General features: G+C 38.1%; 1 protein-coding gene across 1 annotated transcript in view; it reads left to right on the top strand.

Moving 5' to 3' along the window:
• CFAP99 (cilia and flagella associated protein 99) overlaps window positions 1-17,707 on the top strand; it is a 54,599-nt gene extending 36,892 nt beyond the window's left edge. The window contains exons 10-16 of the mRNA XM_054633430.2: window positions 634-722; window positions 3,006-3,210; window positions 4,941-5,082; window positions 5,872-6,023; window positions 8,161-8,366; window positions 14,902-15,061; window positions 15,680-17,707. Of these exons, the coding sequence (XP_054489405.2) occupies window positions 634-722; window positions 3,006-3,210; window positions 4,941-5,082; window positions 5,872-6,023; window positions 8,161-8,366; window positions 14,902-15,061; window positions 15,680-15,847 (1,122 nt within the window). The 3' untranslated portion in view covers window positions 15,848-17,707. The remainder of the gene's footprint in view (window positions 1-633; window positions 723-3,005; window positions 3,211-4,940; window positions 5,083-5,871; window positions 6,024-8,160; window positions 8,367-14,901; window positions 15,062-15,679) is intronic.
• The last annotated feature ends 378 nt before the right edge of the window (window positions 17,708-18,085 follow it).

The raw sequence follows: 18,085 nt of genomic DNA, 5'->3' as shown, positions 1-18,085 counted from the left end.
TTATTTAGAAGTTGTCTGGAGTCAGTCTTAACACAATACTTGGAAGAGTTAACAAAGCAGCCACAGGATCTAGTCCAAGTTACACCTCAAGGCCTGCAAATCACTGAGAACGGTTCTTCACTGGTACTGTCTAGAAAATGGACATGGCAATGGGTGATTCCAGTTGTCTTGGAAATACTTCTACATTGTCATAGTGATTATTTATAAAATGCTTCCTAGATCTCCCTATGAAAGGTGCCACTTTTGTTTTACTTCTCTGTTCTGGCTCACTGAACATCTTTCAGAGAGGCAGTTTATTGTCTTTGTCCAAAACAGATCAAATCTTTTTGCACAGTGTGTATGAGTACTGGCAAATATGAAAGGAAGTGAAGACATTCTATAGGATTTGACATGGTCCAAGACTGATTACAAATTTATAATCCACTTGGGGGACTTTGCTGATTTCTTAAGCAGCTTGAGTGGTTTATGAACAGCATGCAATTTCATTGTGAATGTCAGATTAACGCTAGATGAATGCTTTAACCAAAATTTATGCTGTCTTGGGTCAATTTATTTAACCCACTGAGATGTTTTTATACTCTGTTTCATGGTTTACATTACTAACTATGGAATATACATTCCCTTTCCTGACAGATTGACAATATACCCATTAAATTGAACACGGCAGCTATTTTGAGGGAGGGTGCCCTCTACCAGCGGAAATTGGAAGAGGAGCTCAAAAGGTAGGACCACACTCCACCTAAGATTGCTTTTCACATCCCTGGATTTAGAATATGAGCCACATGAAAAATAATTAAGTAAATTCCAGGTAAACTAAACTTATGGATCTGTTGTAGGGCTTTCTATTCTATAAAAACAGTTGACAATGGAAGAGAGAAGTGGATTAAAGTGGGCTGAAGAAAAAGTCTACAGTAAAGTAATACTTTTTGTGTAGATGCTGTACAGTGTTACTGTGTTCTGATTTAGCATTCTGGCTAGTGTCCACTTGCAAAATCCAACAGCTATCACTTTTATATTTATTCCAATTCTCCAGACTAAATAATGACCTGAATACACATCTATTTCTGTGTCCTTTGTACAAGATGCATCTCTATTAAGCCAAATAATTTCATGGATCTCCATTTTCTTCAGTGGTTATGAAGAAAATGGAGATATATGAAATTATCATGTAGTGGTCAACTACATGCCAAGTTTGATACTTGAACTTGTTTATATGTACATAAAAATACCTGTCCATTTCTATCACAGTAAGATATAGCACACTAAGAATGTGCTGTTGCTTAAAGCAAGATAAGCCAAGAGCTGAGAGGGACAGGAGGACATGTAGGGACAGTGTCCTCACTGACAGCAGCTCCACAGTCCCCTGGCAGGCAGCAGGACAGATTCAGGGACATGCAGCAGGGTCAGCCAAGGGTGCTACAACAGTCTGGGCCAAGGTCCAGCCAGGAAGCCAAGTCAAGAAGGCAGGATCATCCTGGCCCCAGGCTGAGTGCAGGCTGACCTATGGAGTAGCTTAGGCAAGGACCAAGGCTGTTAACCCAAGCTTAAATGTGTCTCCTGGAAGAAACTACACACACACCAACCAGGACTTTCCATAGCTCTTCCTCACACAGTTCTTCACTCCAGTCCCATCCAGTGCTAGACAGTCACACTGCAGCAGAGCTGTCTTTGAACACAAGCACTGAATCCAGGGTGTGGGGAAGGGGGGCAATAAGAGGTTGCAAGTCCTTTTGTGCATTTAGCACTCTAAGAAATCCTAACATAAGGATTCCTCCTTATTCAGCAACACAGATTTTCAGAGGATGTTTACTGGGGAAAAGGTGGCCACTGAAGGTTGTGTTCTACAGCTAGAATCATATAACATTTTCACTAAAAAACTTCACAAAGATAAAACTTATATGATGTTATCCTGCTTTAGTATTACTTCTAATCCACCTGGCTTAGCAGGCTAAGCACTAAATATTGATAGCATTTTAAGTCCTGGATAGACTGTGTAAGTTTGGATTTGATCTTTGGACCTAACAGTATTGGTTCATGCATCAGGATTTTAGCAGGTAGATATTAAACATCACTCAGGTTCTGTTATCAGCTACTCACATATATTGAGATTCTCCCTTATTACATATGCTACTATTCACTCTAGCTGGCAGAATTTGTTCCACTCAGCAAAGGAATAGTTCCCTGTAACTTGACACTATTTTATCTTAATGAGTTTTAATCTTCAGCTGCATTTAAGACAAAATAGAAATATATATATATATATATATATAAAGAGATAAATATATATAGATAGATATATATAGAGAGATAGATGTATCACATGTATATGCATTGGGGAGCAGCAGTAAGAGGCAATTCACTCCATGTTTGTGTCTCTGCCCTAGTTACTGGCTCATTCCCTCCTCTGCTGCAGGACTTTCATGGGCCTGCCCCTGAGCTTTGCTATGTTTTTCTCTCTCAGCTGAGCACAAAAAATAGGGATGTGACTTTGTTTAAGAGCTGAATACTTCTTTGCCTCATTACAGCAATATTATTTAATTGACAAAATACAATATAGAAATAGTGTTAAGCAGAAGTTTTTTGGTCTCTGTGTTAAAGTGGACAAGAAGATTGTCGAAGAGGAAAGTTATTTGTTCTTTCAACCTCTAAGCAAAGCAGTCCTCTGAGAAAATGCACATCCTTTTACCTGTTTCTCTCTGCTCCTTATGAGAATCCATACGTAGCTAAAGTTTGCCCTCTCTTGGGGCTTTGTTTTACTGAAAACTTTCAGGTCTATGCTCTCATGCACTTTCTTCCAGTCTGGCTTTCTCAGGCTTTACACATAGTAGGAACACCTCTTAGACTGGAATTAAAATATATCTGTCAAATGACTTTGTGATTACTGCCTTTTGTCTCTGCAGAGATCAAACACTTTCTATCAAAGGCTATGGAAATGCTTTACAAACCAAGGCAGGGCTACAAAGCCACATCCCTGAAAGAGTGTTCTCCTTTTTTCTTTCTTGCAGAGTTGAAAATTTGCAACAAGGGGCTGGAGACTCATCTGAATTCTTGGAATGGCAGAAACAGATGCGTGGAAAAGATTTGGAAGATCAACTGGCTGAAATAGAGTGTAGGAAGCTTCAAGGAAAATTGAGTTATGAAGAGGCAGTTCTAGCCCATCAGAATGTAACCCAAGAAAATAAGAAGAAAGCTGATCTATTGAGAGAAGAGGTAATACATAGAGGGAGGCTCAAATTTTGCTGATTTCCAATCTGTGCAAATCATAGCACAGATGATACCTGCTATTAGAGGTGTAAAATTCTCTGCAGTGTCTTTAATCACTGGAGTCTGCAAACAAAGGAAAAAAGAGGGCTCTAACTTCCAGATACAGCAATGCTTATACATGAAATCACTTTTTACAAGTTTTTTTTTAAATTTGATTAACACTTATGAAGTAAATTGAATAAAAGCAGAAGGTCAAAGAATGCTCCCCTATATTCTGTCATTATGCAAATCCTTTTTGAACAGATACTGAGATACTAAGCACCATTAGTATTGAAATCAACAATATATAACTGATTTCTTTATCTTGTTAAAATGAGAGCTGCAAATATGAAAGTATTTGTTTTCTTAAACTGATATAATTCAATTGACTTCATACTATCTGACACATCTAGATTTCTCTTAGGTAAAAATTCAGATAGACAACCCTCTTTGGATCCATCTGTATGGAAAACTGCATGTTTATGCCAAGAAATATTTTCACACTGTTTTCAATCTGGCAAATCACAGTTTCTCAAAATCATAACTAGATCTTTTTGTTATTTTCACAACTCACATTACATTTTCCCAGTGCTTTTCTTATAAACTAAACAGGTGATCAAGAATCACCAAATAATACAGATTTTAAATTTTTCACAGCCCACCATCACATTCTTTTCTCTTTCTCCAGTTTGTTGCTATGCCCTGTAGGCCAGTACCTGTCTCTTGACCATCTCACAAATGTCAGTGCAGTGTCTCAGCAACATAAAATGAGACCACAAATGTACAAAATTTTCATAAAGACCATGCTATAAAAGGAAAATTTGCTTAATGAGTTCCTTTTCTGTCCTATAATACCTTTCAATCTTTTTTGGCATTGAGTCTTCATGTTAGTTTAGAAAGACTATAGCAAGAACTTAAAGTGAACCCACGTGTACAACTGAACATAGTATAATTGCTCATACTCATTCCAAAAGTATTGCAATTGTTATATTCACTTCCACTTCAGAGCATATGTGGGATTTTTTTAGCAGAAATATCCCAAAATGAATAGATTTGGAGATGTGCAAATAGGACTTGCTCTAAGCCAACCAATTCCACATAGCTCCCTTTGCTTATCAACAAGCAGAGCATGTCATCCACATGCAGATCTCCAGACATTCTCCAATGTTCAGCTGAGATGCTGACCTGCTTCCTTCTTTTAAAACTCTGGTCTTCCATCTAAAACAAGAAGAGCAGCAAGGTATCTAACCTGAGAAAATCAATTTTCCTGCTCCTTCTTCCTTTCCTCTGACAAAGAAAGGAACATGGTACCCAAAAGTGGACTTGACACTACATAGCTGTGACTTGGGCCCAAGAAGTTCCTGCAGGTACACAACTAGCAGTATATTAGATTAAGCACACTTCTGCTATCTCACAACCAGATCCAGAAATTACTCCTTCTGTCTGCTCTTGGAAACATGTAGGAAGGAATTATGGAAAGCAGCAGTACAAATGTCATGCAGGGCAATTATGTGTAAATAAAAAGGAGAGGGGAGCTTAAATCTGGGACTCTTTCTTGTCCCCAGCCATTCTCTTTTACTACTTTTGTGGATGATGTAATAGTTTGAATCCAATTGTCCTTACCCTGTTTCAGTGATTTGAGGCACTCAGATCACCACGTATCAGGAGTTGTGTTCACCTGTTTGTTTGTGATTTAGAAAGCAGAGCTGATGCACCTGTATGCAGAGAAACGTCTACAGGAACAGAAAGAAATGAAAGAGCTGGTGGAACAGGTCATGGAAGGACACAAGAATGTAAAGCAAGTAAAAGCAAAGATCCAGGAACACAAACAACAGATAGGTATATATATTGTCAGAAAAAATGAGAGCTGATGCTAAATATCCCCAAGCTACTTCATCTTTCTTTTAGTGGGCCAATTACAATTTTTACAGGAGGGAAAGTGAAATTGAGGGAAAGATCCAGGCCATACGTTCCCATGAATGTATGAATGTGAGTTCAGGAATCAGCTGGCAATGGGCAGATCAGAAATTCTAAGCTACTGTCATGGGAATGACTCTTACTTTAAACAGGAGAAATACATCACTAATGTTCTGCAACCAGTCAGTTTCCCTTCCAGCTAAAACCAGCACGTATAAATAACTCTACTTTTCTGTCAAATGCAGACTTCTCTGCTTGTGTATCTCCATACTTGTATTCATAAGGATTGAGGCAGGCAAAGAGTGTAAGTCACTCCAAAATGGACTAGCAGAGCCTACCAGCCTTTGCAATTCAGTCATTTCTAGAATATACATAGCTTGGAAGACAATGAATATTTTCTATTTTATAATATCCTTTTATTAAGTAATAAAACAGTACGTACAAATGAGAGCAGAAATTACAAAGCAGTAATTCAAAGTGTCTGTGTATGTATATAGTACATTTATGTGCTGAATGGAAGGATAGATGGTGGAGGTGGGAAGTACTCATTTGTTTCTTTAATGATTCCTCCCACCAATACCAGACTGTTCCCTCAAGTACCTTTAGATCAGTATTATTATCATTATTCATTAAAGCATTTGAATTTTCCTCCAGATGGACTACTTGTTAAAACAGGCAAACAGCTAACTGAGATTAATTCTTATCTTTCAGTTCAGCAAGTTTGCGAAGAAAGTGGAGAACTCCTCCGGCAAGCTTTAGAAGAACAGGAGGAGAAGAACAGGAAAAGATATGAACTCATTCAACAAATACGAGCTCTTGAGTCTACACCTAGCATCAGACATAAGTTTGTTGATTTAACAGAGGTAAGCTCAAAAGGAGAAACTACTGTTTTTACATAAATGTGTACTGTATGTGTTTCACACATCCAGAGGGATTGTGTACTGCAGATATAGCACAGTCTGGATGGCTGAAGTACAAAGTGACCTCATACATGTTGTATTTTGTCATATTGCATGACAAAAGTTAGATGAAATGGAACATTGAAAAAGTCTATAAAATGAAAATTTTATCAAGAAGAATATTCTGATGGCAAGTGAAATCTTAGTCCTCTTGAAATTTCTTTGGATTTTGCCAATGGGATCTGGGTTTCTCAATATCTTACAAAAAGAGTCTGGACAGCGATTACAAGATGTTCTGTGCATCTTCACAAATGCAAAGATTTGTCAGTCAGGGTAAGAACTGAATCAACACAAAGTTTGGACTCATGTATACTTAGTTATATTGCAGTGGTGGTGGTCATGGTAATTAGAAAGATTGATTTCCTTTGCTTTTAAAACTGTCAACATTCAGGTATATGAAAGAGATTGTCAAGAGAACCCAAACCTTCTGAGCTGTTACAATTCTGTGTAAATGACTTGTGTGTGTAAGTCTATAATTTATAATAACTGTATTAACTGTATCTCAAACTTCTTGGACTTGCTGTTGATGCACAATTCATATGCCTGGGACTGGGTTCTGCAATGGCCGGACTTAGGCAGCATCCAGGAATCTCTTATTTGTTAACGTGATCAGAAGCACAGTAGCAGATGGGACATAAGGAATACATTTTCTACAATGAGTGTGATGAACCACAGGTTGCTCAGAGAAGTTGTGGATGCCCCCTCCCTGGAAGTGTTCAAGGTTGGGCTAGATGGGGCTTGAAGCAGCCTGGTTAGGAGGATGTTCCTGCCCATGGCAGGGTATTTGGACTGATCTTTAAGGTCCCTTCCAACTCAAATTGTTCTGTGATTCTGTATCACAACTTCACTGTTCCATCATACTGACTATTACAGTAGCACTCTAGTGAATTGGCACACTTTCGGTGATAGCTTGCCCTGGTTTTCTTTCTACAAAAGGCTTTTTCAGGCTTAGTGCAATTAAGTATTTGTACATAAAATTCCCATTCATTCTCCTAATTTTTAAACTACCAGTTCTTCTGTTTGTGGTACTTTAATTGCTTGAATACCAGCAGTATCTACTGCATGAGTGTAGAACTTTTCTTATTTTAGGAACTACCTCAGTGGCTTCACTGAGCATTTTTGAAATGCAGACACTCAAAACATTTAGCTTCTACCACTCTATGCCTCAAGCAAATTCTCTTTCCTAGACATGTTTGATGTCTGCTTGTCATGCTCAAACACTACCACTGAGATAGATAGGTAGATAGATAGAGAGATATAGATAGAGATATAGATATATATACCCTGTTGCAAAACATTTCCCTTTCACTTCCTGTGAATACAACTCTATGGTCATTTCAAGTTTAATGCTGGACTTGAAAGGAAAAGTATGTATAAGAGCAAGGGCCTAAAACTGAAAGCCTTCACAAAGCTGTTTGGAAATGATCCATCTTTGTTTGTAAAGTGCAGAAGTCTCACTTTAGATCTCAGCATCTCATTATCACTCACGTTGCAAAGTGGCTATTAAAAAGCCTTCATTAAACATTCAGGTTCAAATATTTTAAATTTGGGCATTAGGATCTGAATTTTCTGGGTATGAAGCATTGTTTAGTCCTAATAATTTCAGATAAAAATAGTAGATAACATTACAGATCAAATGCATACTTTGGAAATAGATAAATACAAAAAATGCATATTTTTAGTGTAAAGTCTGTTCTGGTTTCACACATTTAAAAAAAATTGTTTTACACATTTTAAAAATTCAAAAGTCTAATTAAAACTAAAAGTCAAGTAGATTTTTTTTTTGACAGCAAATATATTGTATCTATGATTAATCTTCTATATATTTCTCAATGGTTTTTCTTTAAATATTTTATGAAAGATATGCTTTAGATTTTAAAACAGTTTTTAAATACCAGTTAGTTTAGGACCACCCCTGTATTTCTGGAAATCAGAATATATTCAGTGTGAATTGGAACACAGTCAAAATATTCTGGTTTACTCATTTACTCTCCCCTTGGTATTTACAGTGTTATTTAAACCTATATTTTGTGTTCTCTAGACTGGTGGCCATGGTTTATTTGCTGAAATGTCAGTAGTGGAACTGCGTGAACGCCTTGCCCTACTCAAGGAAGCACAGAAGGCAGCAGAGGAAGAGAAGAGAGATCAGATAATCCATGAAAAACAAGCTAAGGAACAACTTATTCTAGACAAACTGGACCAGATTTCCCAATTCAGAGCAGAACTTGGACGAGCAGCTGCTTTCAAGTCAGTATAAAACAGCATGTGACATTTAAGACATTGCAACTTTGTTAATATTTTGCCAGCCCTTGAGGAGAAGAACAAGTAGAGAGCAAAATACAGGCCTTCTGTACTTTTGTCGAGGATTACACTGGGCCCAGGATTTCCTTTTAATTCTTGCAAATAATTTTCATCAGATTTAACAAATCTTTTTCATCATTTATGGTTGAAGACATTCCATAGGCTAGTGTTGACAGTATTGCCCCAGGATTCAGAGCCAATAATATAAATTTAGCAAGAAGTTTTGCCTTTCTTCTGTTCCTTTTCAGCTAATCAGAACTAATTTGATGTTATTAGAATCATCCTAGCTTTACACTTAAAGTTGTTTCTCATTCTCATCCAAACCAATATTAGAGCTGTATTTTTCTTCCTTGAATTTCATCTGTAATGTTAAAAGGAAGGTCTTATTCTAGAAGTTAAAAATATTTTAGGAAGATTTTTTGATAGCAATAATGAGCTATAAATTAAATACATTATAGCACTAGATCAAAAAGAAGTTCTGTGCTTACAGGCTGAGCAAATTCTGCATTCATGACTAATATTTATTATTCATTATCAATTTTATTAATCGTTGTCATAAAGGATACATAACCATCACAGATGCTTCACATATGCAGAAGAAAGGTCCCTTCCACAGGGGTTTAAAATCTAAGTTAAAGCTATTAACAAATAAAGCTGAGCAGGAAGAAAGCCTGTGTAAAAGTATACAACATGGCACACCTCTTGCTCTTACACCATTTTTACTGCATCTTAAATATTTGCCACTTTTTCCTTTCAAATTGTCTTTTATCTTTTCCCTTTTGTGTCTTTGAAAGATGAGTCCTTGTCTTGCCATATTTCTTTTGCCAACTGATGTTCAGGCTGACATTCAGAAGGCATATTCTATCAGGCTACAAACACATATTTTTAGACATGTCTTGGATTCACATTTATTGCCAAAGGTGGCTTCTCAGAGTTCAATTCATGTTAATCATTTATCATCCAGTTCTACATCTCAGTTACAGAAGGCAGTATTGATGTATTCCTTTAGTTTTCACTCTTCTCAGCTGTAATTTGGTTTGTTGCTGATAGCCAGTCTCCAAAGACTGGAGTTTTACTATGTTAGTGCTTGAGAAGAGAGTTTAATGTATTTAATGAATCAATAACTGCAGCTGCAGTGGACTGACTCCACAGAGCAGTGACCTTCTTTTCTATGGCATGTATCAAGAAAAGATTTTAAGACTTAAGAACCTGAAATGGAGTTGGAGCTAGAAATATACTCTCATTGCTAAACACTCAGTATTGTGAAATCCTGTGGGAATAACTCAAGCCACTGCTTTCCACTAGAGAGGCAAACTAAGCATTAAGAACTTGTGTACGACATAAAACCTGTTTCACTGGTACCTGCTTAAAGAATCATCTGTTCTAGATGTGCAGTCTGTGAATTTTGTATAGGGCTGAGTTCCTTTAAACTAGACTCTTTGGCTTAATTCAGAACTAAAACTGTTCTGATCCTGAAATAAGCTGTGCTTGAATAAGAAGATTTGATTCACTTTTTGTTCTGCCATTTGAAATGATTTTTAGAACAGACCAGCATGCCAAAGACAGTAGAATCCAAATTAAATTATACACTAAATTTCAAGCCTCTGACTCAATCAGTCAATCTGGTCAGATTCTTGATAAATTATACAGTAATTTTAATGGAGCCCTGTCTGCTTCTAAATAAAGAAATGTAATGTTTCATTATAGATGTTAGAAGGCATTTTCGTTTCATGGTTCCTAGGCAATTTATGTATGTATACAATTTATGTATATGTTGGAAGTAATTCCTATAAGAAGGCATCATCATAGTACACTAAAAATGTCGTTCTTTGGGAGTGTATTTCATGCATTTTCATACAGAATCCAAATCTCTGGTGTTATTTTTGTTAATACAGAAATATGGCATGCTGGCCATGGCATTTACAAATGCTAGACACTTTCATGCATTTTTTATTTCTCTCAATAGAAACTATGGGTTTTGTGTATTAAACCTTATTTGCAGATCTTGAATCCTGAAGTTCCTCTCAAACCAGTGTCAGTGATCAATTGTTTGGGTTCTATTCTTGATATGTGGCACAGGAGGTGTAAAAAGCTAATTTTTATGTTTACAGAATTGATTCATCATTATAGGGATAGAATAGCAAATCTTACCAGTGGTCCCCATAAAGTCAGCCTTATGCATCAATATAAAATTATGTGTTACATCCTAAATTTCATTATGTTGAAGGCTACTACTAATCAGCTCAAGTATGGCAGCTAAACTATGCTAAACACCTGCTTTAGTGACAGCTGGAGATTAATCAGGTCCCTACCAAGCAGGTTCCTTTCAATAACATTCACAGTCATACATCAACACAAAAGAAGCACATTTTGCAAGCATATAATGAGCTATATTAAACAAAATAGGAAATGGAACATGGAAAATTACAGAGACATTGGCCTTTAATAGACTGCAAGCTATGGCATCTATCACAGCAGTGGCTTTGTGAGTGCTTGCAAGATGGTACATACACTGGACATCCCTTTAACTGCTAGAATTTCACACAGTTTGAAAATCAGCACTGTCATTTGAAGTGGACAAGCAATTCTGCTCTCAGCCTTCAAACTCAAGCACCAGCAGATTTGTGTGTGTTTGAATACATGCTAATGTGCTCACATGACATGGCTGTGTACTTGAGATAGTCCCTTTCATTCTAGTGAGGGACATGTATTATTGCTATCAGTCTAATGCCCTAAGGGTCACACAATAGTTCAAACCAGTTGGTCTGAGGCTCCCTCCATCCACATTTTCTGTGGTTTGGGGGGTAGAGTTATGTTGTGCTGGTCTCGAGGTCTGGGACTGCAAGCTCTCCCCCTTCACATGGTTCAGAGCTGTCAGAGGAGAGCAGCACTAATCCTCCCTGAGTTCCCTGCGTGTGAGGAAGATGTACAGACTGCCACCAAGTCAAGAGTTCCTTGGATGCCCCTCTCACACTGTGGTAATGCTGTGGCACACTGGGCTCCCAGCACTGGATTACAAATGATGGAGTGTTTGCCAAGATGGCAGAGCAATCCTTTCTCTCCCTGCCACTGCCAGGGCTTAAATCCTTCCCTGACAAGGGGCATCAACCACACACATTGAGAGAAAGGTAACCCCTCTCTTGGCCTGAGCTGGGGAAGGCTGGGCATAGTGTGAAGGCAGCCAGAGCAGGAAAAGGAGGAGAAGGAGAAAAAGGAGGAGGAAATGAGTTCTTCACTATCATTGAAACAAAAGGGGGAAATTTATCAGTAATGATGGATCAGAAATATGAAGATGTGAAGAGAAGCTGTAAAAAAACCCCAGACTTTTCTCAACAGTGGCCATTGAGGGGACAAGAGGAGTATCAGGAAACACTTTTTACTGTGGAGATGACCAAGCATTGGCACAGATTGTCCAGAGAGGTGGTGGAGTCTCCATCCTTGGAGGTGTTCAAAAGCCATCTGGACATAGACCGGGGCATGCAGCTCAAGTGGCTCTGCTTAAGCAGATGGGGTGGTCAAGATGACCCCCAGAGGTCCCTTCCAGACTCAGCCATTCTGTGATTCAGTGACTGAACTTTGATTATGCAACTTCAACATTTTTACTTCACATGAGGAAAACACCGTTATGAATAACAATCATTTCCCCACCTAAAATGAAGTGCTTAATAAGTTAATTTTTTTGGGAGGGAGCCAGATTTTGAGTGCTTAAATCACTTACATTAGTACAAAACAGTAATCAGACTAATAGTGTAGTGTTCTTAAATGTCAAAATAGTGACTGCCTTAATAGTGAACTGTTAACAATTAGACACATTCACTTTGCTAACTGCAGTAACTTAGAATTACATGGTGTAGAACAGAAAAAGGCAAGGTACTGTGAAGTATAGACAGCCCTACTCATTGAGGCTACAAGAAACTTTTTTTTAATATTGTTATTTGCACTATAAGCAATTCTGCTTTTAAAAAAATATTTGTGTTTTTGCACAAGACTCCTTTTTGTAAGGTGAGCATATAAACAAAGTCCTAGCTGTTTGATATTTTGGTGCCTAGAATGGTCAAGTGGTCATTTTTACTCAACCTCCTACAAATATTGAGTCAGTTAAGAGCTGACTACAGCTCTTACATACATCTATCTCTTTATAGTTTTGACGGAAAGCTGGAGTTTGAAAATGTAAATGAAGAGCCAAATATAGATTATAGGAGGAAACTTCTATGCAAATCTTCAAATTTCCCATTTTTTAAATAGCTGAGAAGAATTTTCATAAATTATCACATAATTTTCTATTGATCAGGAGAGGATTTTTCTGTGTACTAGCCCATTCTGACTGGCTGTTACCTTACTTCCTTAGGAAATACATGATATGAAGTGACAGAGATCATAAGAGGTTTTTCTATCCTGAGCCCTCAAAGCTCTCAACTGATGACAGAAAAACAGAATTTTAAAATTTCTTTTTTCATTCCTTCCTCTCTTGGAATTTCTGTTATCATATGGTGTGGCATCTAAAAATCTATGGGATTGGCAGTGTTTTGGAATAGTGTAGATGACTGGCACAAGACTACATTTAGAAGAGGAATGAATATTACTCTGGAAATAAGCAACTATTTACAATGTTAATATAGAAGCAGCTGCTGCTGCTTCCTGATGTTAAACCTCTTGTTGTATTTACTTTAATTGTATTTACAAGAATCTGGATTTGCATGTTAGGAAAGATTTTGTTGTTTATTCTCACAGACAAGATTTAATCATCAAGTATTTACTTAAAACTCTACTGTTATATTCTCCTATATCCTTTGGAATGCAATGCCTTCATACAGTGCAAATAGAAATAAACTATGTCCTCAATTAGATTAAGTGATAGCACAGAATTTTTCGATTTACAATATAGTGTTAAAATTAATCTCAGTGTAGCAGAGTATATCACAGTCTTAAAGAGGATAAGGAAACATTATCCTAACCAGATAGCATGACACACAGAGCAGAGGGGTTCAGGGAATGTCTCAGGAAAAGTAATTGGAAATGAGAAGCCAAGCTTAACTGTGTCCCTTACTTAGAGTTCACGTCACATTTCAGAATGTGACACAGGTCATATTTCCCTTCATCCAGTTCCTAAGGATTTGGGGACCTCTAGTCTGGAATGGCTGCACTGAAGAAAACTTGTTATCACAGAGAGTTTCCTATAAGCAGAGATAAAGCTAACAAGGCAGGCAAAAGCTATCTCTCCCAAGATGAAAGAAATATTTGGATCCTTGGAACCTTGATACAGACACTTTCTAAAGGCAAATTGGTGGGTTTAGCATCAGAAGGTACTTCTTCATTCTTCCCCATCTGCCAAATTCTTGAGAAGTGTGTCTTACACTGAAACCACCCAAGATATAAGGAAAGAGTTCAGTTTAAAACATTTCTTTTCAAAAGGCAACTTGTCTGTGAAACGAGTCCTGCCACTGACAGAATGAGGGCTACAGAATGAGTGCACAGTGCCCTAGTGCACTCTGCTCTGGGTCATTTGCAGTCTTTATTTGGTTTCCAATAAAAGCAATTGTCATGTTGTACCACTGCAACATAAAAAGTCATTTTATAAAACTATCCTTTGCCAGCTGCTCCTAGCAGATCTAACATGGCTATACAATTGTGTACATTCCTTGGAAGATCTAACACTTCCTTTAGCTCTGAATCTAGCCAGAGAATCATACAGCTGCTCATGACAAAATATTAAGTCTACAATATGATCTTACTAAGCTAAATTTGAGGGCAATATTGAATAAAAGAGAAAGTTGGATATTAAGTGAGTCACTCTGTAACATGGTGTAACTTACATGGAGAAGTTGTGAGTAAATTGGGCCAATTGGGTGAAAGTATGTAAAACCAGATGAAATGGAAATTCCAGGGGACAGAAAATTGGCTACAATAGAAGGGGGGGGGGGAAGGAAGACTATCCAATAATGTCCTTGGTATGCCTTACTTTTAGGCTGCACATGCTGATATCAATTTATGCTCACACAGAGTAACTAAAGTTAATTAATACATCACCATCCCATTGATTCTGTATCTGGGCATTGGGATTACACAGAAAAAAAATTTTTTTATGCCAAGGAGTACAGCAATTGAGATGAATACTAATGATCATATAAGGCAAACTCCATAGTTCACACAAGCAAAGAGCTGCACTATTATCCCAGGTTTTGCACATCTTTTTCCTAAAGAATGTCATGTCAGGCTTGAAATACTTAAGATATTGTCATCATGGCATCCTGTGGGAAAAAATTATTTGATGTGGTTTAGTAATGCTGTTCTGTAAACAACAAGAGGCAAATGTGAATACCACATGCAAGTTATGTTTATATGATTTAAATCTCTTTTGAGTCTAACTGGATCTCAGAAGCAAGAGCAAATTCATTATTACCAAGGTGATGCGTGCTCAGATGGACTTGTTCTGTGGGATGATAATATTTTATCTTCTCATTGTTTCTTTTTGACTTTTCAGGCAAGAAGAAAAGAAAAAGTCCCAGTCTGGTGAAAGGCCCATGAAAGATGAACGCATTTTAAACCTGCAGAAGAAGATTGCAGAGAAAACAATGGAGCGTAAAAAGCAAGCAGGACTCTTGAAGATTAGCCCCCAGAAAACCAGAATCGTGTCAAGCAAGGTCTGGTTATTACATAAGGAGGAAAGATCTGCAATAGACCTGCTGTTCACAGACCTTTGCTCAAGTGCCAGCACTGGCAAGGGGGCAGAGGCAGATGGTGCCATACATGGCTGGCAATAACAACACCCTGCCCCCTGCCTAGGCACCGTTTCTCCAGCCGTGGCCTTGACCTCACCTTCTTTTCCCACGTTCTGCTGTCACAGAGCAGGACTCACCATTCAACACCTGCCTATCCACTCTTACCACCACACACTCATCCCACCAAGACAGCATCTGACCCCATCTCCACCTCTTGTCTTTCCCAGCTTCCTATCACACACATCCCATCACACCCTACTGGGATGCTCACCCCTCTCCCACCCAAGGCATGTTACAGTTTATCATTCCCATGGTTTTGTGGAGAGTTGCAGCAGTGTTTAAGTCATCTTAAACTGGGCAACCCACTCTGCTTGCTTTTCTGTTCATCATGCCAAGTTTGATGCTAACAAGTTTCCCAATCATGTGAGCAAACAAACTGTGTTGTCAGCCAGCAGGATTATCAAATAGAAGTTTAGTGCATTTGCTAAAGAGGACCACTGTATGACCTGCAGTCTGATCATCTCTCTGTCCTTCCTGCAGGATTCTTTTCAATGGAACCATTGGAAAGAACTGGAAGAGAGTCGGGAAAGACAATTCAGAACACTTCAGCATGGCTTTATGGACAGAGAGGCAGTTCAGAAAAGGGAGCTCATTGCAGCAGCAAGAACTGGAGCCAAAGCCTGTATACTGCGCTCTGATCTAAAATAGAATACATTTGGAACAAATTCAGGCCTGCTGGAAATATCCCAGTGTACCTATTTACTACAAGGTTGAGTTTTATTCTTATTTCACCTTTACAGTGTGATTAGAAAAATGTGGGTCTTACAGGTACAATAGAATACAAATGTGCAGGGGGCTTGTAATATCATTCAATTTTTTATGTTCTTTTATAATGATAAAATGATTAATTATATAATGATTTTTTTCTGCTAGCATCAAAAGCTTTAAGAAATTGAAACCTAATTATCAGAGCTCCTACAGCATAATGGCAAATATCTGTGTAAGAATGTCAAGACCTGTATTTCTGGTTTGTATACTATGCCATGGTTTGCTACAGTCATTTTTCCAAAAGAATGAGGGCAAACCCCAAGGAATATTTGTTTACATTATGCATCTTTTCAGAAGGCATGGTCAGCCTAAGTTCCAAACATGTCTTCTTACATGACAGTAACTATGTAAGAGGCTTGCCAGTTTCAACACTGTTTTAGAGGATGAGGGAAAAACTCTTTAGAAGGTTTAGAGGATGTGAAAGCCTCCAGAAGTCAGAGTCTGGATTCACTGACCCAGGCAGGCCATTCGTCTTTTTGGAGACATAAATTTCTTCAGTCTTAAAACAGTAAAAGGAGAACATAACATTGATCTCTTTAGGGAGCTGCTTCCAGAAAAAGTAAAAATTCTGTTACTCACCTAGAAGATAATTTGCCCTCTGACAATTTCTATACTGTGTAAAACAGCTTGTAAATCACAAAACTTATCCAGGCACAAAGCCAAGGAGGATATAAATCAAAATTAAAATCTGCCCAGCATTAGGACTAAGGTATTTCTATTTTAACTCAATGCCAGTTACTAAGTGTTTAATTATGGCTATTGCAAATATTTAAATTGAAGGAGACGGTCACTGACATTAGAGTAAGGCAGCTGCTTCTAATGCTCTCACAACATTGCATTTCTCACTTTTTATTGAAGGAGGTCTAATGGAATTCTTTTATTGCCATCTAGCTGTGAAGATCACTTCCACAACCCACAAGCTGATAAAATGTGCTGTATTTTTCACTCCAAGTAAATGCTCTAGTAGTCCACAAAGGCAATGCAGGTAGGGCTCATTCTCCAGAGCAAGAGTTAAGGAACACAGGAGAGTGAAAAGAAGGAATCATAGAAGTAGAACTACATAGAAAAGGCAACTATGATACCATGTCTAGTACAGTATTGTATATCTTTAAATTACATACCCTTGGTGGCAGGGAGCTTGTCTTGTTTGTGGTTGTTCAGCATTCTTTTGCACTGCATTCCAGAGCAACAAAGCAAACTGGTGACTCTTAACACCTTGATTTTCCAGAAGCCAGCAATTAACAGCAGACACTCATGCTCTAGGATATTGCATGGCTGAACAGTTCTCAAACCTTTTCATAAGAATTTTAAAAAGAAAGCATCATTAAGTAGATATTGAGATCGTGGAAATTTCAAATCCCCATCACACTGCAGGTTTCTTCCCCTGTGATTTTCGACCAAGTTTTCAAAATTCTTCTTGAATTGAAATCAAGCTGGTTCAGAATAATTTCCTTCTCCATATTTTCTTTGCTCTCAAATGAAAGGACTGAGGAATAGAAGAATCTCAATAATCCAGCTGTGGAATATTTGCCTTCAGAGATCACAAATAGCCGTATTACTACTTTGGGATCTGATGCATAAAGTCATCTTCAGAATCAACATTTTGAGGAATGTAAAAGAATATGTTTTGGAGAAAATACAAATATATTCCTATATTGGTATTTTTGTATCAATATAGCCTATTGATTTTTCAGTGATGGCAGGCCTTGCAGCAGAATAAACAGAATAACATAAAACATACCCCCTTGCTCCTGACAAATGTGTATAACTTGATGCTGAACACAGCAGATCCTCTCAAGCACCACTCTGCCCTGGCTTCTAGAGCACATTTCCTAGTATTCCTGTGTGGTACATGGAAACCTGAGGTGAGCAATGCAGAGCAATCAGAGGTCTGGTGGGACTTGTTAGCCCTGAGTTACAAAAGCAGCTGCAGTGGCGCTGGAGCCAGGTGAGCTGTGAAGGCACCCAGCTCACTGAGACTTGCTGCCTCAGCTGCTGCCTGTGGCAGGGACCATCCACCACCTGCTGCAGCCACACACAGATAACCGAGGGAGCAACGCCTCCACACTTGCTTCACGGAAAGGCAGGTGGATGAATAATTCATGATTCACTCATTTA

The sequence above is a fragment of the Agelaius phoeniceus genome, chromosome 4 (genome assembly GCF_051311805.1).
Source record: "Agelaius phoeniceus isolate bAgePho1 chromosome 4, bAgePho1.hap1, whole genome shotgun sequence".
Taxonomy (NCBI): Eukaryota; Metazoa; Chordata; class Aves; order Passeriformes; family Icteridae; genus Agelaius; species Agelaius phoeniceus.
The sequence above is the reverse complement of the archived record's forward strand: the minus strand, read 5'-3'. Positions and strand labels throughout refer to the sequence as shown.